Raw genomic sequence first — 17,015 nt, 5'->3', positions numbered from 1 at the left:
CACATAAACACGCACACACACACACACATACACACACACACACACAAAACAGTCCTATGCACACACAAGGGGGAAAGAAGGATACACATATCCATTCTGCCCTGAACCAAGCATGCTCCAAGTATGCCCCCAGTGTAAGTAAAGGTGCAGATTCCAAGCATTCTTCTAAATTCAGTTAAACATTACACAAGGAAAAAATGTCCCAGTACTAAAGAACCATGTGGCTATTCACAATCACTTAGTAACTGATACAGTAATGCACCTATACATTTTGACCCTTGGAATGTGAACATATATGTGCCACCCCTCCTTGGATAAACAGTCACGCCATGCGCAATGCACAATGAATGAGCAAAGAAAATACCTTCCATTCACTAGGCCTTAAAGACACAGGGAACTGTGACCGTGCCACACCTCTACCTACCTGCCAAAGTACTGACCCCTTACAGCATGTTTAACATTGGCATTGAACACACAGGTGCACTTGTCTTCACACAAACAAATGAGTGCTCATATGTATGTGTGTGAGGGCGCGTGTGTGTGTGTGTGTGTGTACGCGTGCATGTGTCTGCCTTTGTGTGTGTTTAGATTTCAGATTTGAAGCAATAAATACAATACAATCATTTAGCAATCACAGTGGCCACACTACCTACCCAGTAAATTTTGTCTACCTCATTCTTACCAAACTCAAAGCCCCTTTTAGTCCCAGTATAGTTCTGGGGACTGTAACAGCTAGTTGCTTATTCAGTGGATGTTGGGGTGCTGTTGATGATGTGAAATTACAGGCAAACTATCAAAGTTAAACGGTTAGGTCTACAGTCTACAAAAAAATAAAAAAATTAACAATTTGTATCAACAAAACAGCTTTGATTACATTACACCAAATGTGACATGCCCGCCCCCTTCTCTCCTTTGACAGGCACAGTCCCTTTATGTCCTCACTACCTCTCATGCCGTGACTGGTAGTGAGTTGAGGGGAGGCGGCATGCAAAGCATTCCCCCAGGGAATGTCACTCCATACTTTGTTATTGCACTTTCGAGCATTCCTCATACTTCAAAAACACAACAAAAAACAACAACAACACCATCAAAAACCAGAAAGGTGAAAAAAAATCCCAAGCTCGCAACTACTGTGTAATCTCACAATTACTGCATGTTTGTTCAGAGCCCCTGATCTGATCTCTTCTCCTCTTTCACAGAAGTAGGCTGCCCTGTCATCCTCCCAGAGGGATGTGGTGCCATTAGCAGACACATACATATGAATGCCAAGCGCACACGCGCAGGCATTTACACACGTGCGCGTACTAGTAAACCCTCTGTACAAGTAAATACAAAGTGCAAGTTGTAAAAAAAACTTATTTCTTCTTATGCCGATTACAAAGAAGAAAACAGGAGAACCTTTGCAACATCCATCAACATTAGGCTTCTCTCTGTTAAGAGAGAAGTGGAGAGATTCATGCTGATATTGTGGACAGCGGCAAAGATGCTTAGTGAGTAATTACACTGAGTATTGTGTCTGTGGCACTCATATGTGCTGAATCTCTGTGCCTGCCATTTTACAATGGTTAGGTCATGTTCTTAGACTGTCTGCTCAGTAATTTGTAATTGGTCACCTCAGTAATTTATACAGCAGTTTGTAAGTGGTCAGATACAACTCTGGGGCAAGTACATTACATAGATTTTACTGATGATGGGGAAAGAGTGTTCCATGACCAGGCCATGACATTTTCAGCAGAGTCCGTGTTGCTCTGCGAGAAGTAAGCAAATGCAGATGTGACCCACATAGGGTAAAACTACTCTGCAGCAGTTCAGGAGATGCAAGCCCCATCATGCCTAACTGAAATATGCCAGCAGGACCCAAGTAATGTCCTGTTACCTCTGTCACATGAGCAAGACTCATACTTGAATAAGTATCATTTTCATATACCTATGCTTATTTTCTATTTTTTAGTGGATCATTTACTTCTCTGTTCACAAAAGTTAAAAATGTGCAATTTTTTAACTTTTTTTTGTTTTTGCTTTTTACTAAAACTATGCATTTATATTTTTCAGAGTGTGTGACACAACAGTCAGTTGATAACAGTCCAGTACTGCACTCAGTCCACCACCACAAACCGAGACCCAAAACAAACAGCAGCCTTGCCACCAGAGCTCTTAAAACTACAGTAAGAATGCTCTGAGAGGAAAATGTTACTTATTAAAACGCATTCCAGGTGTCAATGTTCATCACACAGCCATTCTACAGACTGCACTGCACAACCCTCATTCTGTAAGGTACCCCACACTGAGGAATGTGTCCTGCCTCTCTCTGAAGACTGGTTCTCACTTGCATGGTACAGCTTATCTACATCTCGCCTGGTGAAAACAGAGCAGAGAGCTCATCATGGCACACCTACTGTATCAACTTACTGGGCATCCAGAACACTCTGAATTTTCAGCTATGGTACCGCAGTGGTAAAATGAATTTATTTAAAGGGGCAGGATAAAGCTTTGTGGAATAAATAGGAATTATTTTGTTTTGCATTACAATGCTTACCGTTATTTACATGCAAACCTCTTCAGTCATTTACTAGTACTTCTGAATTAACATCACAAGACAAAAACACACACACACACATGTACACATACACATGCACACACACAAACTGTTGTAAAAACCTGCCAACAATTATTAACTCAGAGGCCAACTGACCCAGATTCCACATTTAAATGCAGGTAAGGAGAACAAGGAGCAGGTATCCCAGAATTCCTGGAGCTCATGCCAGCACTGAGTACTGGGTGGAGGACAGAGGCCATGTGCCACGGCAGCTCCCAAGAAAATCACGCGCTTTAGTAATCCCGCTTACACAAGATTAAAGCCAGGCTCCTGGGAAACATTGCTCAGGTGGTAGAGGCAGCTAGCCACCTCCCTGAAGCAAGTAGTGTCTCTCCATGGCACACTGGCTCCCCACTGTTGCTCAAATTTGCCTTAAATCAATTTTTCCTTGGTATTGCACTGTCAGCCATTTCACTCCTCTTTATATTCAAACTGCCAATTCCTTGAACTCTCCCACTGACATCACCTCCTACCAGTGGTATTTATATATCCTTTAATTACATTTTTTTTTTTTTATTAATTTTTTTCTAAATATAAATTTTTGTTTTATACACTTTTGAGGTGTAATGAAATGCAGGTCAAAATCAAGACTACATGATCATTTTACTATCCCTTCATTGAGTCAATTATTCGCTTTTACCTACTCACTCCTCATTTGATACCTTATGCGATGTGCATACAGGATATGTAGTGTATATACAGGAGCATAAACGTTGCTGTGTTCCTGTAAAAATGTAAAGCACAGATCTGCTACAGAACTGTGCTTTACAGAGAGATATTCTTAAGTCTGTTCTATGGCACAAGTAAATGAAATAAAAAATGGCGGCCCTGGCACAGGGATGCTGAGCAGCTAATGAGCACAGTTTGTGATCTCAGTCAAAGTCGCTAGACACTTGTATGGGACTTCGGAGGATTGTGAACAGCAAACAACATGCCTCTCTGTGCTGGACACTGGCCAGGTTCACAGGCCTGTCACCTCACCTTCACCCTGCCTCCTTCGTAAACCAACATTTCATACCAGAGAAAACAAAGGGGACCTAATGAGGAGTGAGGAAATGGGGGGGGGGGGGCAGTTACACTTGTTCTGATCTGGTCTACCTTCAGCCAAAAAAAAACAGGGGGGAGGACTCTGCTGAAGAGACTCCCATGCCATGTTGTCAAAATATACTATCAGTACATGGTCACACCTGCCTTGGTTGAATTGTTCAGAGGTTCTGCTTAAGTCTGAGGCAGTAGAAATGTATGTACATTAAGCAGGCTGAGCTTCTATGGTGGCAGTGCAAAACTTTCTGCTCTGTCTTTTTATGTCCTTTTCATCCTGCAAAAAGACTGCACCCATTTCCAAAACCAGGGGCATAGCTGTCTCAGCAGATTATAATCCAAACCACCCCAATGGAGAAGGCATAATAAGCCACATGTTCTGTTTAGGAAATAAAAGATTATTAGAGCGAATTCCACTGAGAAGACATCTGACTGAGGAAGTACTTGAAGAACAGTGAAAGTAAGTATGAGCCTGAAGACACTTTTGAAGACACCATTTTCTAACAAACGTCTGCAGACTTAGGCCTTCCTGGGAATGAATGGCACACAGCAACACAGCAAAATATGTCAGATTCCTAATAAAAGATTAAAGGTTTAATATTCTATGATTTATTTTATTGCTTTAAGGAGCAATAAACAGGGAATTTGCAACCAAATCCCCATTTAAAGCCATTTTTGTTCCCTTTTTACATTTATGATTAGAGGAAAAAGGATGCTTCATGAATTCTTTTGTTTGTTCACAAACAAAGGCCCCAATCACTCATCAGCACGTATTGCAGTATTACAGTACTGCAGGGACACTGTTTTCACTGGGAGCAGCAGATGGGGCGAAGGGGAGTGAGCATGTCCTTGGTCCTCGGTGTACAGTTTCCTAGCCTTTGTGTGTACCCAGGCTGTGGTGCACACACTCCCACAATGCTCTTAATTGCACTTTTTTGACACAGTTCAACCATGTGTGTCAACTGCAAAAGAACACCTGCCAGGATATCAAATGGAACAAGGGTGGGCTAAAGGTTAGCCTTGTCTGTTAAAGTGTTCAATTGAAGTGAGTGTTCTGAATGGGCCCCTGAGAGAATGCTTCAAAGGATACACTAAGCACAGTACAGTGTTGTGTGAGCTTGTTTTTTTGATACAGACAACACTCAATCAAAATGTTTTTTTTTTTACGGGTGACATGCATGTTGATTTGCATAACACAGCAAATTAATTATGCGATTGATAAGGAGGTGAGCTGTCATATCCCAGATCCCTGAGATTCTGAAAAACAGCAGGACTCACCGAGAATCAAGATACCCAGATGGCCAGACATAGTGAATCCAATCCTCATTCAGGAAGCTGAAAAACAGGACGAAACAGTTACGTTACATTATATTTATTTGGCAGACACTTTTATCCAAAGCAATGTACAATAAGTGCATACAGTTCTCTTTGTCTATCACTTTTGGAGGTAATTCACACACTACAATATCTGATACCTGCATATAACCAACAGTTTACTTTGACTTTCCAACATCTTTGTGTGTAGAGAAAAATAAAACAGAAAATGGTGAATGAAGCTGTAACCCAGTCTATCCTGGTAGTTATAAAGGATCAACTTTTTCATCTTTTCAAACTTTAAAATAATAAAATAATAAATTGTAAACAAATAAGCAAACAACAAGTGATGTGTACAGCAGCTGGGATTTCCTCCTGATAGCGCAGCAGTAATTACCAGGCAAATTCCCAGGTAAAGAAGTGAACGTTTCCTCTTTGTGTAGAACAATGAGCTCATTTCCCCAGCAGGTTTCACATTCCCTCTATGCTGCCAAAATCCCACATGGGGGAGTGGAGTGGTGGGGAGTCTAGGTGAAGAAAGCCCTCTCCAGCCCCACTGACACCCGCGCTGTCCCCAGCGACCCCTGCGCTCGAACCCCGATCGGTCAACTGCAGTGAGAAAGTGTGCTCATAACTCTGAGCAATCCGTCAACGCCGCTTTACCCAAGGGGCCGTCCCAGAGGTCATGGGCGCCATTGTTAGCGGCCCCCGACACTGTAAAGGCAAACGGACCTGTGCATACACCCTGGACAAACATGGCCGCCGCTGAAAGGCCTGCCCACGCACCTCATTCAGACTGTGTGTGGGAACAGACAGGGCACTGTGTCCCTTTATCATCCTTTCCCTCGTGAAAATAAAATAAAATAAAATAAAACAATCCGGACCTTTCAAGCACGAGCGATAAGGAAACTATTAAAGCAGCACCTTCCTTCCCTCTTTCATAGTGAACCATAAAGTAATGTGTATGAGCCTGCCCTGTGCATTAGCCTCCTCACCCTTACAGAGACAGACTGCAGAAGCTGGCAGAGGAACATGCTGGTGTCATGGAGGCACCACAACTTTGAGGGGCTCTTAAAGCCAAACAGGAAATAGCTAGATGGACCTGATTAGGTAGCAAATCAAAGCGCATGTAATATAGAGCTGTTTGAAATACATTGCCTCACTATGCATTTCCCTTAATGGCAACAATAACAAAATTTGTCGAAACTAGAAACAACACAGTCATATTTTAATAATACGCATGCTGCCTTATTATGCATAGTTTTCTTTCACCGTTCACAGAGGACAGTGTACCGAAAAGTGTACTGAAATAAGCTCGAGCACTACGCTCTGAAATTGTGATAGTGCTTAACTTCTAAGAAAACACCCACGTGCCCCTTTTTAAAAAATTAGCCTCATAACCCAAAAACAGACCATGAAAAGAGGGCTGACTCAGATAATGGAAGGAGACTGGATGAAATTACATCACAGGATAAAAAAGGACATGATAAATTAAAACACTGCGCCCAGTGTTCATCCCGTTTTACAGTAAGATGCCTTTTCTACTCCACTTGTCAGGGGGAAAACACGTCATTCCATTCCACACTCAGTGAAAAGAGATGTCTCCATGCTCCTGAACGGTCAGTCATGCAGGGAGAAAAATGCTTCCCCAAAAGCAAAACAACAAATTCAGTAACCCCTGTGAAAGTAACATTTTCAATACGATGAGCCCGGGAAAAAAAACCCATAGACAAGGTCTGTTCTTTCGCCAGTCAAAATTGCCCGTCCACTTTAATGCACTTCACACAGAGACGCATTGTTGTCAATATGACAGGTCAATTCAGCAATACGGAGGAATGCGCACCATGGGTAGATAAAATCCTCAAAGCAAAGGAGATTTCATAAAAAATGCCGCCCATTTAAGGTAGGGTGCAATGCTTCATAAGCTACTTAAAGGACAATTTGCAAAACGGAGAAAAACAAAAGGTATCACAGATTTCAGGTATGGATATTGTACAAATAAAACCTGAGCTGTTACAGAAGATTAACATGGAAGAAGAACGTGTACAGAGCTCTGGCGAGACTTTGAGGAGACTTAACAGCAGAAGAAAGAAACAGCAAACTTATAAACATACCTAACTCAGTCAGTGCATCTGTGCATCCTAACCTCAGGACCGTGCTTTTTTCTCTTTTCAAATGCGACAAAAAGGTCTTCGTACTCACACTGTCACAACAGCCGAGTCCCCCTGTGCACCTGGAATCTTTCTGAGCCAGTATCAGCTGTGTGTGTGTGTGTGTGTGTATGTGTGTGTGGGGGTAGGTGCGTGTTCATACGTGAGTGCCTGTGTCCATAAGTGTGCATGCGTGTATTAAAAAACCGTGTAAGCAGAACTGGCCATGGCGGTGTGAAAACAAGCGGAATAACGTCAGCCAATCGCAAAGTCCAGTTACCTCCCCCCTCCCCCCCCCACCCTCCCCTTCCCAAACTGAGTGCCGAGGTGAATGGATGGCGATTCTCATTCTTATTCAAATGGGCCTGTCACACTCAGAGCGCCGCGTGAAAGGAGAAATGGTTTCTAGGCAGGCGGAATGCGGCCCTCCATTCTTTCGGCATTCGCGGTGGCCTCCGCGGGCGCAGCTCTGGCGCGGGACGTCCGCCCGTGGCGCCGGAGCGAGGAAACGGAGGCCCAGAGCCTCCAGCGGGGACACCGCCAAAAAGCCCAGCGGAGAGTTTTTCTGAACTTTCGCTTCACTGTACTTACATCGCCAGGCACGCTGGCACCGCTGCTCACCGAAAAGAGGTTCAGAAATGCAGCTAGAAACACATAACATACACCATAACCCCACCCTCCTCCCCCTCAGGTCAGTCCCTCCTTCCAGCTGAGCGGAGATTAAAAACAAATAAAAGGAACAAATGGGAAATAAATAAAAATGACACGGAGGGAATTCTGGATTTTCTCAGCTCAGTGAAGTGAATGACGCCAGAGAACGCTGACCTGAACCTCAGTCAAAAGGTCCAGTATTACAAAAAAAAAAAATCTTAACTTAATTTATCAAAAATCGTCCTGCTGCTTTGCCTTCATATATTTGCACGTTTACATAAAAGTTGTAGAATGCAAACATTGTCCAAAACGTATTGTATTATATGATTATAATTTCATTTCAATTATTCATTAAAACATTTATGTTACAAATTGTACAATATGACTTTTTCAGAAGTAGGCATCCATGTAATTGAAAATGGCCCTTCGTAACACGATCACCGAAAGCACCGTGCTAACTTGCTGAAAAAATGTGATGCAATACTGGTCCGCATTTCTTCTGCTTCATTGAATTATAGCATGAGAGTCAGTGTTATGTCAGCATCATGCAATGTAATGAGAACTGCTTTAAAAGGAGTTGAACAGTTTGATGCGTGATGTGACATGGCCATCGGCCTGACATAGTCACAGCACGTAACAAATACAGAGGATGGGTTAGCAGCTCATAATCAAACTACTGTGTGAACGCCCGTGAAGAGCGTGTCACACAGATCAGAAAACACAAAAAAGCCACAGCCCTCAGATTGGAAACTCCATGGTCACTTGGTCATGTCGGTCATGGCCGTGCTAAAGAGAAGCAGCAGTGAGCATAATGGTAAGATGTAGGACGTATGCGTCAGTGTGCCTAAGGTGGCCAGGAGAGCGTGGGTGACCTCATGCCAGATACCACGGTCCAAGATTCTGGTTTACTCAGTGGTCTGTGGCTGACAAGACAGAGTAATACTCTCACAACACTTCTATCAAGCTGAAAAAAAACTTGGTAGCCAGCCAAAGCGTAACTCAAGAGTCACATACATTGTGAAGTGCTATACTGTGAAGAGTGTGTGTGTGTATGTGTGTATTTGTGCATGCATGTGTGTGTGTGTGCGTGCGTGCATTTATAGAAGTTATTCAAGCTAATGCCAATAGAGGAATAAAAATCTGCTGTAAAACAAGCTTTTCCCAAGCACAACAATAACAATAATGATTTAAGGAGCAATGTGAACAATAAAGCAGCTTTTTCCACATGGTAGACACAAACGGTTTTAGCTTTATCGATATTTTCTCAGTGTAATATCGATATCCACAATTCTATTTGATTGGAAAAATCACTGACGCATGAAAATGTCCACAAAAAAAAAAACCAAGGAACCTGTTCAGAATAAACTAGGCAAAGGATTACCTATTTTTCTGATGAATTAAAATTCCATTCTTCTGTTTCGGCAGAGCTAAACATTCCCTTGGGAAAGGAATCCTAAGAGCTTAGCCTTTTTTCCCCACCAGAGAAGCTCCGACACAGGACTGCACTTGAAAATGAATAAAAAGGTTTGCAATTACAACCACACACCGATCTGTGGACCCGGGTTTCGTTTCCTGTTTTTACATAATGAGAGAAACTTGTGCCCCAATTTATCTGAAAAACTAATCTTATTCCATGGGGCATTAAAACTTTTTGTACCAATCAGTACATTATTGTCAGTAAGTACCTGTAGATATTCAGTGAGAAAAGGATATGAATAGATTTTTTAAATAAAATTTGATTTCTCACAGTATAAATAAAATGAATAAAGTATGTATGATTCAAAATTTATAAGCCACCCTTCTATTACATCCAGTCTCAAACTAGTGTAAACATGTGCCATAGGCAGCCTGGTTCCATGCTCCAATTCATGTCTAGCACTGCTAGCTGCTACATTCCAGCCATCCCTGGCTTGTAATCAGTCAGTTAACATGCACAAGTACAGGTTGTCTTTCTAGTTAACTAAACATGCCAGCATGGGCTGAAAAATTGAAGCCTGTCTCTGAAAAGTTCAATAACATACATTAAAATTTTTGCCATATTTTGGCGAGTGACGACTTCTGACGACAAGAAGCTGTGCAGCTGTGCATTTGTCCATCCTTGACTGACCCTCTTGACTGACAACTACAGTAACCCCCCTCCACAAACATAGACACACATACACACACACACACACACACACACAATCTTCAGTGTTTTTCTGTGTCTTACAAAAATTCTCTGAATATGCAGGTTACAGTTAACAACGGCTTGTATTCTGTACAGTAACTAACAGTATCTCAGTAATTTATAACTCTTGGTATTGGTAATTATTCAATGAAATGCATGGTTAAGTTCAGGAGTGTGTGACTGTCTTTTTCTTTTTTTACATTTTCACCCTTAGTACCTCACAATCTGTGTGTTTCTGTTCTACCCTGCACAAACGAATACAGGTACTTACATCCCCAACCATCTGAGATATGTGCAGTATGTGCCATGCTGCCTGTTTACTTTACAGGGAATTTATGATAAAGCAGCTTTGATCTCAGCTAAGGCCAGCCAAGACAAAACAAAAAAACCCTGTTCTTATATTCAGTCGGTATATAAAGTGTGTGTGTGTGTGTCTGTGTTTGTCTGTGTGTGTGTGCATTGTGTCAGAGTGATGGATAAGGTAGAATGTTATCATTCTTTACCACTGATCCCTGTAAATGGATTTGCACTGCCTCTGTTGGTGTGGTAATCTTCAGGAAAGGGATGGAACATTAAGGCACTAAGCATCTGTATCCACTATCCTAATACAGCACAAAGAAATAAGTAAGAAAACAATGTGCACAATTTAAATCTATCCCACTACGCAATCTAGCTCATTCTTTATCCGTTGGCTTGTTCATTCATGTTTATTTTGGGGAAATCCAAAACATGTACTGTACAGTATCATAAAACCTAATGAGCATTACAATGAAAAATGGCACAACGTAAGAGCAGACATGAAGTAAGCAGTGGAACAGGCAGAGACAATGCTAAAAAGAAAACAGCGCTGATGCCGGGTATTATACAATCTCTCTCAGAACAGGAGTAGATCAGTGCCTCTTTCCTGGAAGTCTTAAAAATGAACACACTTGTCAAGACATCACATTTAATGGGATATCCATCCCAATGCTGCTAAGAAACTACACTCTGAAACCAACAAAGATGTGGCATTGACACTGTGTGGAAAAAAAAAAGCGTTTGCAAACATGTTTTGTCCACAAATATTTTTATCTCTGTTGATGCCCACAGGAAGTCGCCGGTTTGTTTCCTTTGGACTGATCACACAGTCTGTTCATAGACAACTTCTTATCAGTAACTTTGAAAGTCTAAACCTGAGGAGACCATACTCATTAGAATTTGTGAAAATTCCAAAGAATCTGAGCGCTTTTTTAAAAAGCAGACTGTGCAGTCCTGTACTGTACTTCATGCTTGGGATGTAGCCAATCATTTTATTCCTCTAATAGTCAGTCTATTCTAATTTTAGAATGTCAGACCTGTTTAAGGCACGCAAGAGGCAAAGCTGATCCCACTGTGATGGTTGCGATTTTGGGGAATTAAAAATGTGGACTTGGTATGAGGAAAGCTATTTGACCCAGCTTTTCATCTTGCATTCGTGTATATTATATACAGTATAGATTTATGAACACACATAAACTGTCATTCAAGCTCCCAGTGGGCTAACTTAGATCTGATAAATGCAATTTGGCTTTTAATGAATTCATATGTATTATCTGAATTCTTAATATGAAGCTCTGCTTAATTGCATGTGTGTCTATGCTTCATCCACAGCACAGATTTGAACAAATTCATCAGCCATTACCTACTTTGAATGTGTGTTCTGTGTGCTTCTGCTTATATACTGTGTTTGCGTGTCTGTGAGTGTGTGCACAAGTGCGTGCTTGTGCTCCATTGTGTGTGTGTGCATTTCTGCTGGGCTCCCTGCCCCAATGCACCTTCTATGAAATAATGAATCTAACATCTCTCTACAAATCACTGCTTGACCACAGAGTCACAGATGCTGCTTTGAGCCAAGACCAATACGTCTGGGAATCAATCTTTAACCAGACACACTGACACACCTGAACTGTCTACAAGGACCTCTCCCTTTGTCTCTCTTTCGGAGGGCATGACAGAACGGTAGCGAGGTTGTAACCTTAACCCCATTCTTCTCCTCTCTCCTTTCCACAGCTGGAGTGTATGAAATACACCCCACATGCACCCTCCCCTTTGGCTTTTGCTCTTTGGCTTATGATTTCCTCACACACACAACTATCTGCACACAGTAAAAATGTCCAGTGTTAATTCAACTCCAACAGTGTACTTACGAGTCCAATAGGGACCACATGTACTGTGCAAGAGCTGATTTAACATTGAACATTTTACTGTGTAATATCAGAACATTGTTAAGAATATAGTAATAGTATCAGATTTCCTAAGCTACAACTGGTTCCATTCAGAAAATCAAAAAAGAACAGGCGGAACACTAGGCTGCAGTCTTTCATAAACCCATAATAAGGAAATTAACAGAAACTCTGCCCAAAATAACATCCAAGGCTGGAGCCACATGATGTCATGTTCTTCATGGTCACCTTCAGAAATGAAAGCAAGCCTTGATTATATCTTATTTAGAGAGGATATTTTGACAGCTTTTCATGAATGGGTGCGGCAACCTCGCTGCATGATAAAATTATTTCCTGCTATTAGTGATTCTGACTTCAGACATTTCCTAAAATAATTACTGTGTGTACGCGTGCGTGCGTGCGTGTATGTGTTTGTGACTTGCAGGAAATCTTTCAGGGATGTTTATATTGGGGAAGTATAGATATTTAATATTTATCTTTGATTTAGCAACTCTGCTTCCTTCCATATGTTGTTTATTGTATTTCATGTAGATGAGATAAAACATATTTCTGTATTTTAACCCCCACTTTGAGCTTAAACATTTGTATTTAAAAACAGAGATATAAATGACATATAAGTCAGGCCCTAACATCCCTTCCCTTCTGTAATGCATGTGGAAATTAGTATAGACTACAGCAGAGATCGAAGTTGTATCACTCCCTCTCGCACATGCAATAGCACAAGCACACCAGCAATGAACAACAAATGAAATGGCACAGCCTACTACTCCACATACTGCGTTTGCTAACTTTTAAATGGTTTATAGATGTGCCAAACACTACTAAAAATAATTCAATTATGATTATATATTTTATCATTTAAATTGCATTACTTGTATTTTAAAGAACAAACAAGCAACTAATCAAAGTTGAATTAAAAACGAATCAAACAATGCCCAAAGTTAACCACATACAGAATACATAGCAGCATAAAATGCGACATACGTATGGCTATATATATAACAATATTGCCGGCACTGTTACTGTTAAACCGTGTTTAAAAAAATAAAATAAAAACTTCAAATCCAAACATCGTGCAGGCTTCACGGTGTAAATATGCTAATTAGCACTAAGACCATCGCTATTGATGCAAACTTTGTTTCTAGCCTTGTTTTAACTTGCAACTTATTTTAAATAACGTTACCACAGCCTCCATCTTGCCCTTGTCAAAATGCATGCCGTAGTGTCACCACTCGATAGCCATTAACGCAATTTTGCGCAAAATGACTTTGTTGGCATGATACGAAATAACATAACAATTTGATAGGTTTGTTTGTTTGTCACAGTAGTGTTTGTGCCGTGACACGTGTTATTGCTCAAGAACACAAACAGAACAGAACACGAAATAAGCAAGTTAAACTAAACTTGAACTAAAAACTGCTATATATGCTACGCATAGGCCAAAAATCGCATGGAACCTCAAATTCATAACGGTTACAAGAAAATTAGTTTGTCGTTAATGTCACTGCATGTATTTTCCGGTGGCTGAACAAGAGCCGACACGCACCGTATCGGTTCAAGAATTTGACACAACTCACCTGTTCACTCCTTTCTAAAGCTGCAATTCTTCATTTGCTTCTCGCACGTCCACCTGTTTGAACTCTGCTGGCAGTCCACTCTGCAGTATAATTCGGAGAGGGGAGGAGTCAGATCTGAGCAACGTTAACAGTACAGTACTCCAACAGGTATTTCCGCAAGATAAAAGGACCGCCCTGAAGCTATAAGCGACAAAATCGGAACCGCTTTGACTCCATAAAGTGTCCATGCACGTGGCAAATTACTTGCACTTCTGTGAGCTCAGAAGTTTTCCCTCCCTTTACTTCTTTCATTAATATTCAGATATCAATTTCAAAGTCCTCCGCGATTCGTGACTCATATTGATAATAACAGTGCAATTTATGAATCACTGTTAGCTTATTAAGGTGAGTAATTCATGGGGAGAAGTTGGCTACATGATACAAAAACGATATATTTTTTACAGAATGCGAGTGTTTTAAGATGGTTCAAGCGGAACATATTTTACCTGTTGTCCAACACTGTCTCTTGCCAGTTGTTTTTTTTTATTTTATTTTTTTATCAAGATGAAATCCATTGCTTTCAGTACTGAAATAATTGAATGTCTTGATTGAAAGATGTTGACAAATGTCATCATCCTGCATATTATCTGGTGCCAGCAGTCCCACAGATGCTCAGATACCACCAGCGTACTTCTCAACCCACAGTGTAGGGTTATTCTCAACCTGGGTGTTCTGCCCAGTTAACAAATGACATTTTTCAAACATCTTTCAGTAATGTCACCATTCTACAGGTGGCAGTGGCTTGTTTTCTGTTAAGAACTAAGTATATCTGAGAAAACCTGCTCAGTAAATTACCACAGGACCATTGTTTGCCTGTTTTATTTGGACCATTAATACCCATACAGATATTGAGCATCGGGGGGTTTTAAGGTTTATTTATGCTATATTTAGTTCAGTGAACTAGCTAAGAAAGACCAGTCTGACCCTCAGAGGGCTTGTTGTCTCCTGCCATTACCATAGAATATGCACATAGACGGTGCTTACACATTCAGCAGAGCTTATCTCAAATAAGTTCAGTCTTTAGTTGTAAATTTTGAGAATAATGAGGAAAGAAAAAAAATGTCATTGGATTGGGGTGGCGTGGGGCGCAGGACACACCTAGCATTCCCTCAAGACTTTTCTCTCACTGCAACAAGAAAGATGAGTTCCTTAAAGAGAACATATCTAATTTCTCGCATATATAGAGGGGGACTGGAGTTATTATGAGGCCCAAAGTCAGCTTCTCACAATTCCTTGAGTTTTTTGTACCGAAATAACAGAGACCACAGCCTTGTGCTTTGGAACCATTTGCTTTCAGGGCCCTGATTGGATGTTCCTCTGATCATGTGATGAAGGCTGGAATTCATAATTACAAGCACTTGTTTGCAAGGATAACATACTTTTCTTGATCTACAAAGAGACTGCTGCCTCTTATCTGGTCATTAAGTGACATCTCACATGAGGGAAACTGCTTTATATTATAGTATGTAACCTACTCATCTCAGGATTTTAATCAGCTAGCTCAGAAGATTCTGATTGAACTGAGACAAAGTAAAATCCTGCAAATGTATTACCATGCATGTATGTACATGCAGAGATTTAATCATTAGAACAGACAACTATTGAATGTAGTATAAGTTAAATGTAGAATTAATGCAAAGAGATGCAGAATATGGCAGCAAATTATAGATATTTTCATCAAAGTGTATGTTGTTGAATATGTGCGGCAAAGACAAGTGCCCCTCTAAAGCAGCTTTAATGCAGTGGATAGAGTGGCACAGGGGAAAAGAAAAGGCCAGGACCATTTCATGGGTCAATAATGTACTGAAATAACAGCAAGTGCTCATTTCAAGGAAGAGACACACACGTGCTGCTGTTGCTGTCAATCAGGCTATCAGACACACAGCTTACACTTCACAGTTCTATCCCCAGGTGTGAATGCTGACAAATTGTACTACTTTTGTCTGTAATTTCACACACTCTCATGCAGGGAAGGAACCACCTTTCAGACAGAACAGCAAAACAGGTCAACATTGCTCCTGGAAAAGGAAATGCACAAGAAGCCCTGTCATGTACTGACACCAGAAATCATGTTCTTTTAATCATTTTTATGTCCACACTTGTTGATCATCCAGCAGCACCATTTCTTCTGCATTAGTTTCATTTTTCATTGACAGGCACCCAGCAACTTCATTTTGTACTTGTGTGTGTGTGTGTGTGTGTGTGTGCTCGAGTGTGTATGCTTGCCTATGTGTGCTTGTGTCTGTGTATGTGTGTGTGTGTGTTTGCGTGTTTGCTTGTGTGTGTGTGTGTGTGCGTGCTTGCCTATGTATGTGCTTGTGTGTGTGTGTGCTTGTGTGAGTATGTATGCTTGCCTATGTGTGTGCTTGTGCGTGTGTGTGTGTGTGTGTGCGGGTGTCTCATATGGAATCCCTGTATGGGCTCAAGCACTCTGTAAATCATCGTGAGAACCCCAAGCAGCCACATCAGGAAGTAGTGGCCCATAAGTAATAAGGGTCAGAGGTCAATAGAAAGAAGAGTGCACAGTTTACATGTTTCAGGTTCATTGACAGAATTAATGTGTTCAAAAGAAAAGCACTGAAAAGCATTTTTGTGGAGTAAAAGACTGTAAATAAAAAGTAATATGATTTTATACCAGGGCTGTCTAATCTTATCTGAAAAACGCCAGTTTGGGTATAGGTTTTTGGTTTAGACTATGACACTTAATTCAACTAATTAACTGATCATTATTTTCAATAAATAACTTAATATGCAGAATCCAGTATCTTAGTGCTGGGCTGAAGCAAAAACCTGCACCCACAGCAGCCCTTTTTCAATAGAACTGGATACCCATGTTTTAGAGTGTGTGGATCTGTAAAATAGTCAGATATTGCCCCCCGGTGGTACACATTGGCTAGTTCTCTGTGACTAGGTCAAAACAGCAAAAATAAATTAATAAATTAAATTATTTAATAATACAAAAATTCAGAAATTTAGCCACATTTAGAGGCACTAATAGAAATCACCACAGATAAATGAACATTCTTCATCAATAAATATGATTATGGGAAGAAATGGCACAGCTGTGTGTGAGCTCACTTAGCAGGCTCAGTTACATCTCATGGCTTTGTCCGCCTGTATATTTCCCAATTCTATATTTCCCTGCATGGCTCTTCATTTACTTTGGTGGTATCTTGTGTGATGGAAGTACATGTGAGGATCTTCTTGCCCATGGGTTAAAGTCAGTTGGCAAGGAGCTGGGGGGCTGGAGCAGTGTGGGCCTGCTTCAGGTAAGCATGG

At 41.0% G+C, this 17,015-nt stretch overlaps 1 protein-coding gene across 4 annotated transcripts in view; it reads right to left on the bottom strand.

Annotated features, from left to right (window-relative positions):
* The window catches only part of lamb2l (laminin, beta 2-like), a 42,675-nt gene extending 28,829 nt beyond the window's left edge, over positions 1-13,846 (bottom strand). Inside the window, exons 1-2 of one of the 4 annotated variants that reach the window (XM_064298159.1) lie at positions 13,698-13,846; positions 4,916-4,972 (exon numbers count right to left, since the gene is read on the bottom strand). In XM_064298159.1, the coding sequence (XP_064154229.1) occupies positions 4,916-4,964 (49 nt within the window). In that variant the 5' untranslated portion in view covers positions 4,965-4,972; positions 13,698-13,846. Of the gene's footprint in view, positions 1-4,915; positions 4,973-7,065; positions 7,304-9,133; positions 9,248-13,697 lie in introns of those variants that run through there. The other 3 variants (XM_064298163.1, XM_064298161.1, XM_064298162.1) reach the window with 3 other exon arrangements.
* Positions 13,847-17,015: the final 3,169 nt, after the last annotated feature.

The sequence above is a fragment of the Anguilla rostrata genome, chromosome 11 (genome assembly GCF_018555375.3).
Source record: "Anguilla rostrata isolate EN2019 chromosome 11, ASM1855537v3, whole genome shotgun sequence".
Taxonomy (NCBI): Eukaryota; Metazoa; Chordata; class Actinopteri; order Anguilliformes; family Anguillidae; genus Anguilla; species Anguilla rostrata.
Note: the sequence above shows the minus strand (reverse complement) of the source record. Positions and strands in the feature narration are given on the sequence as shown.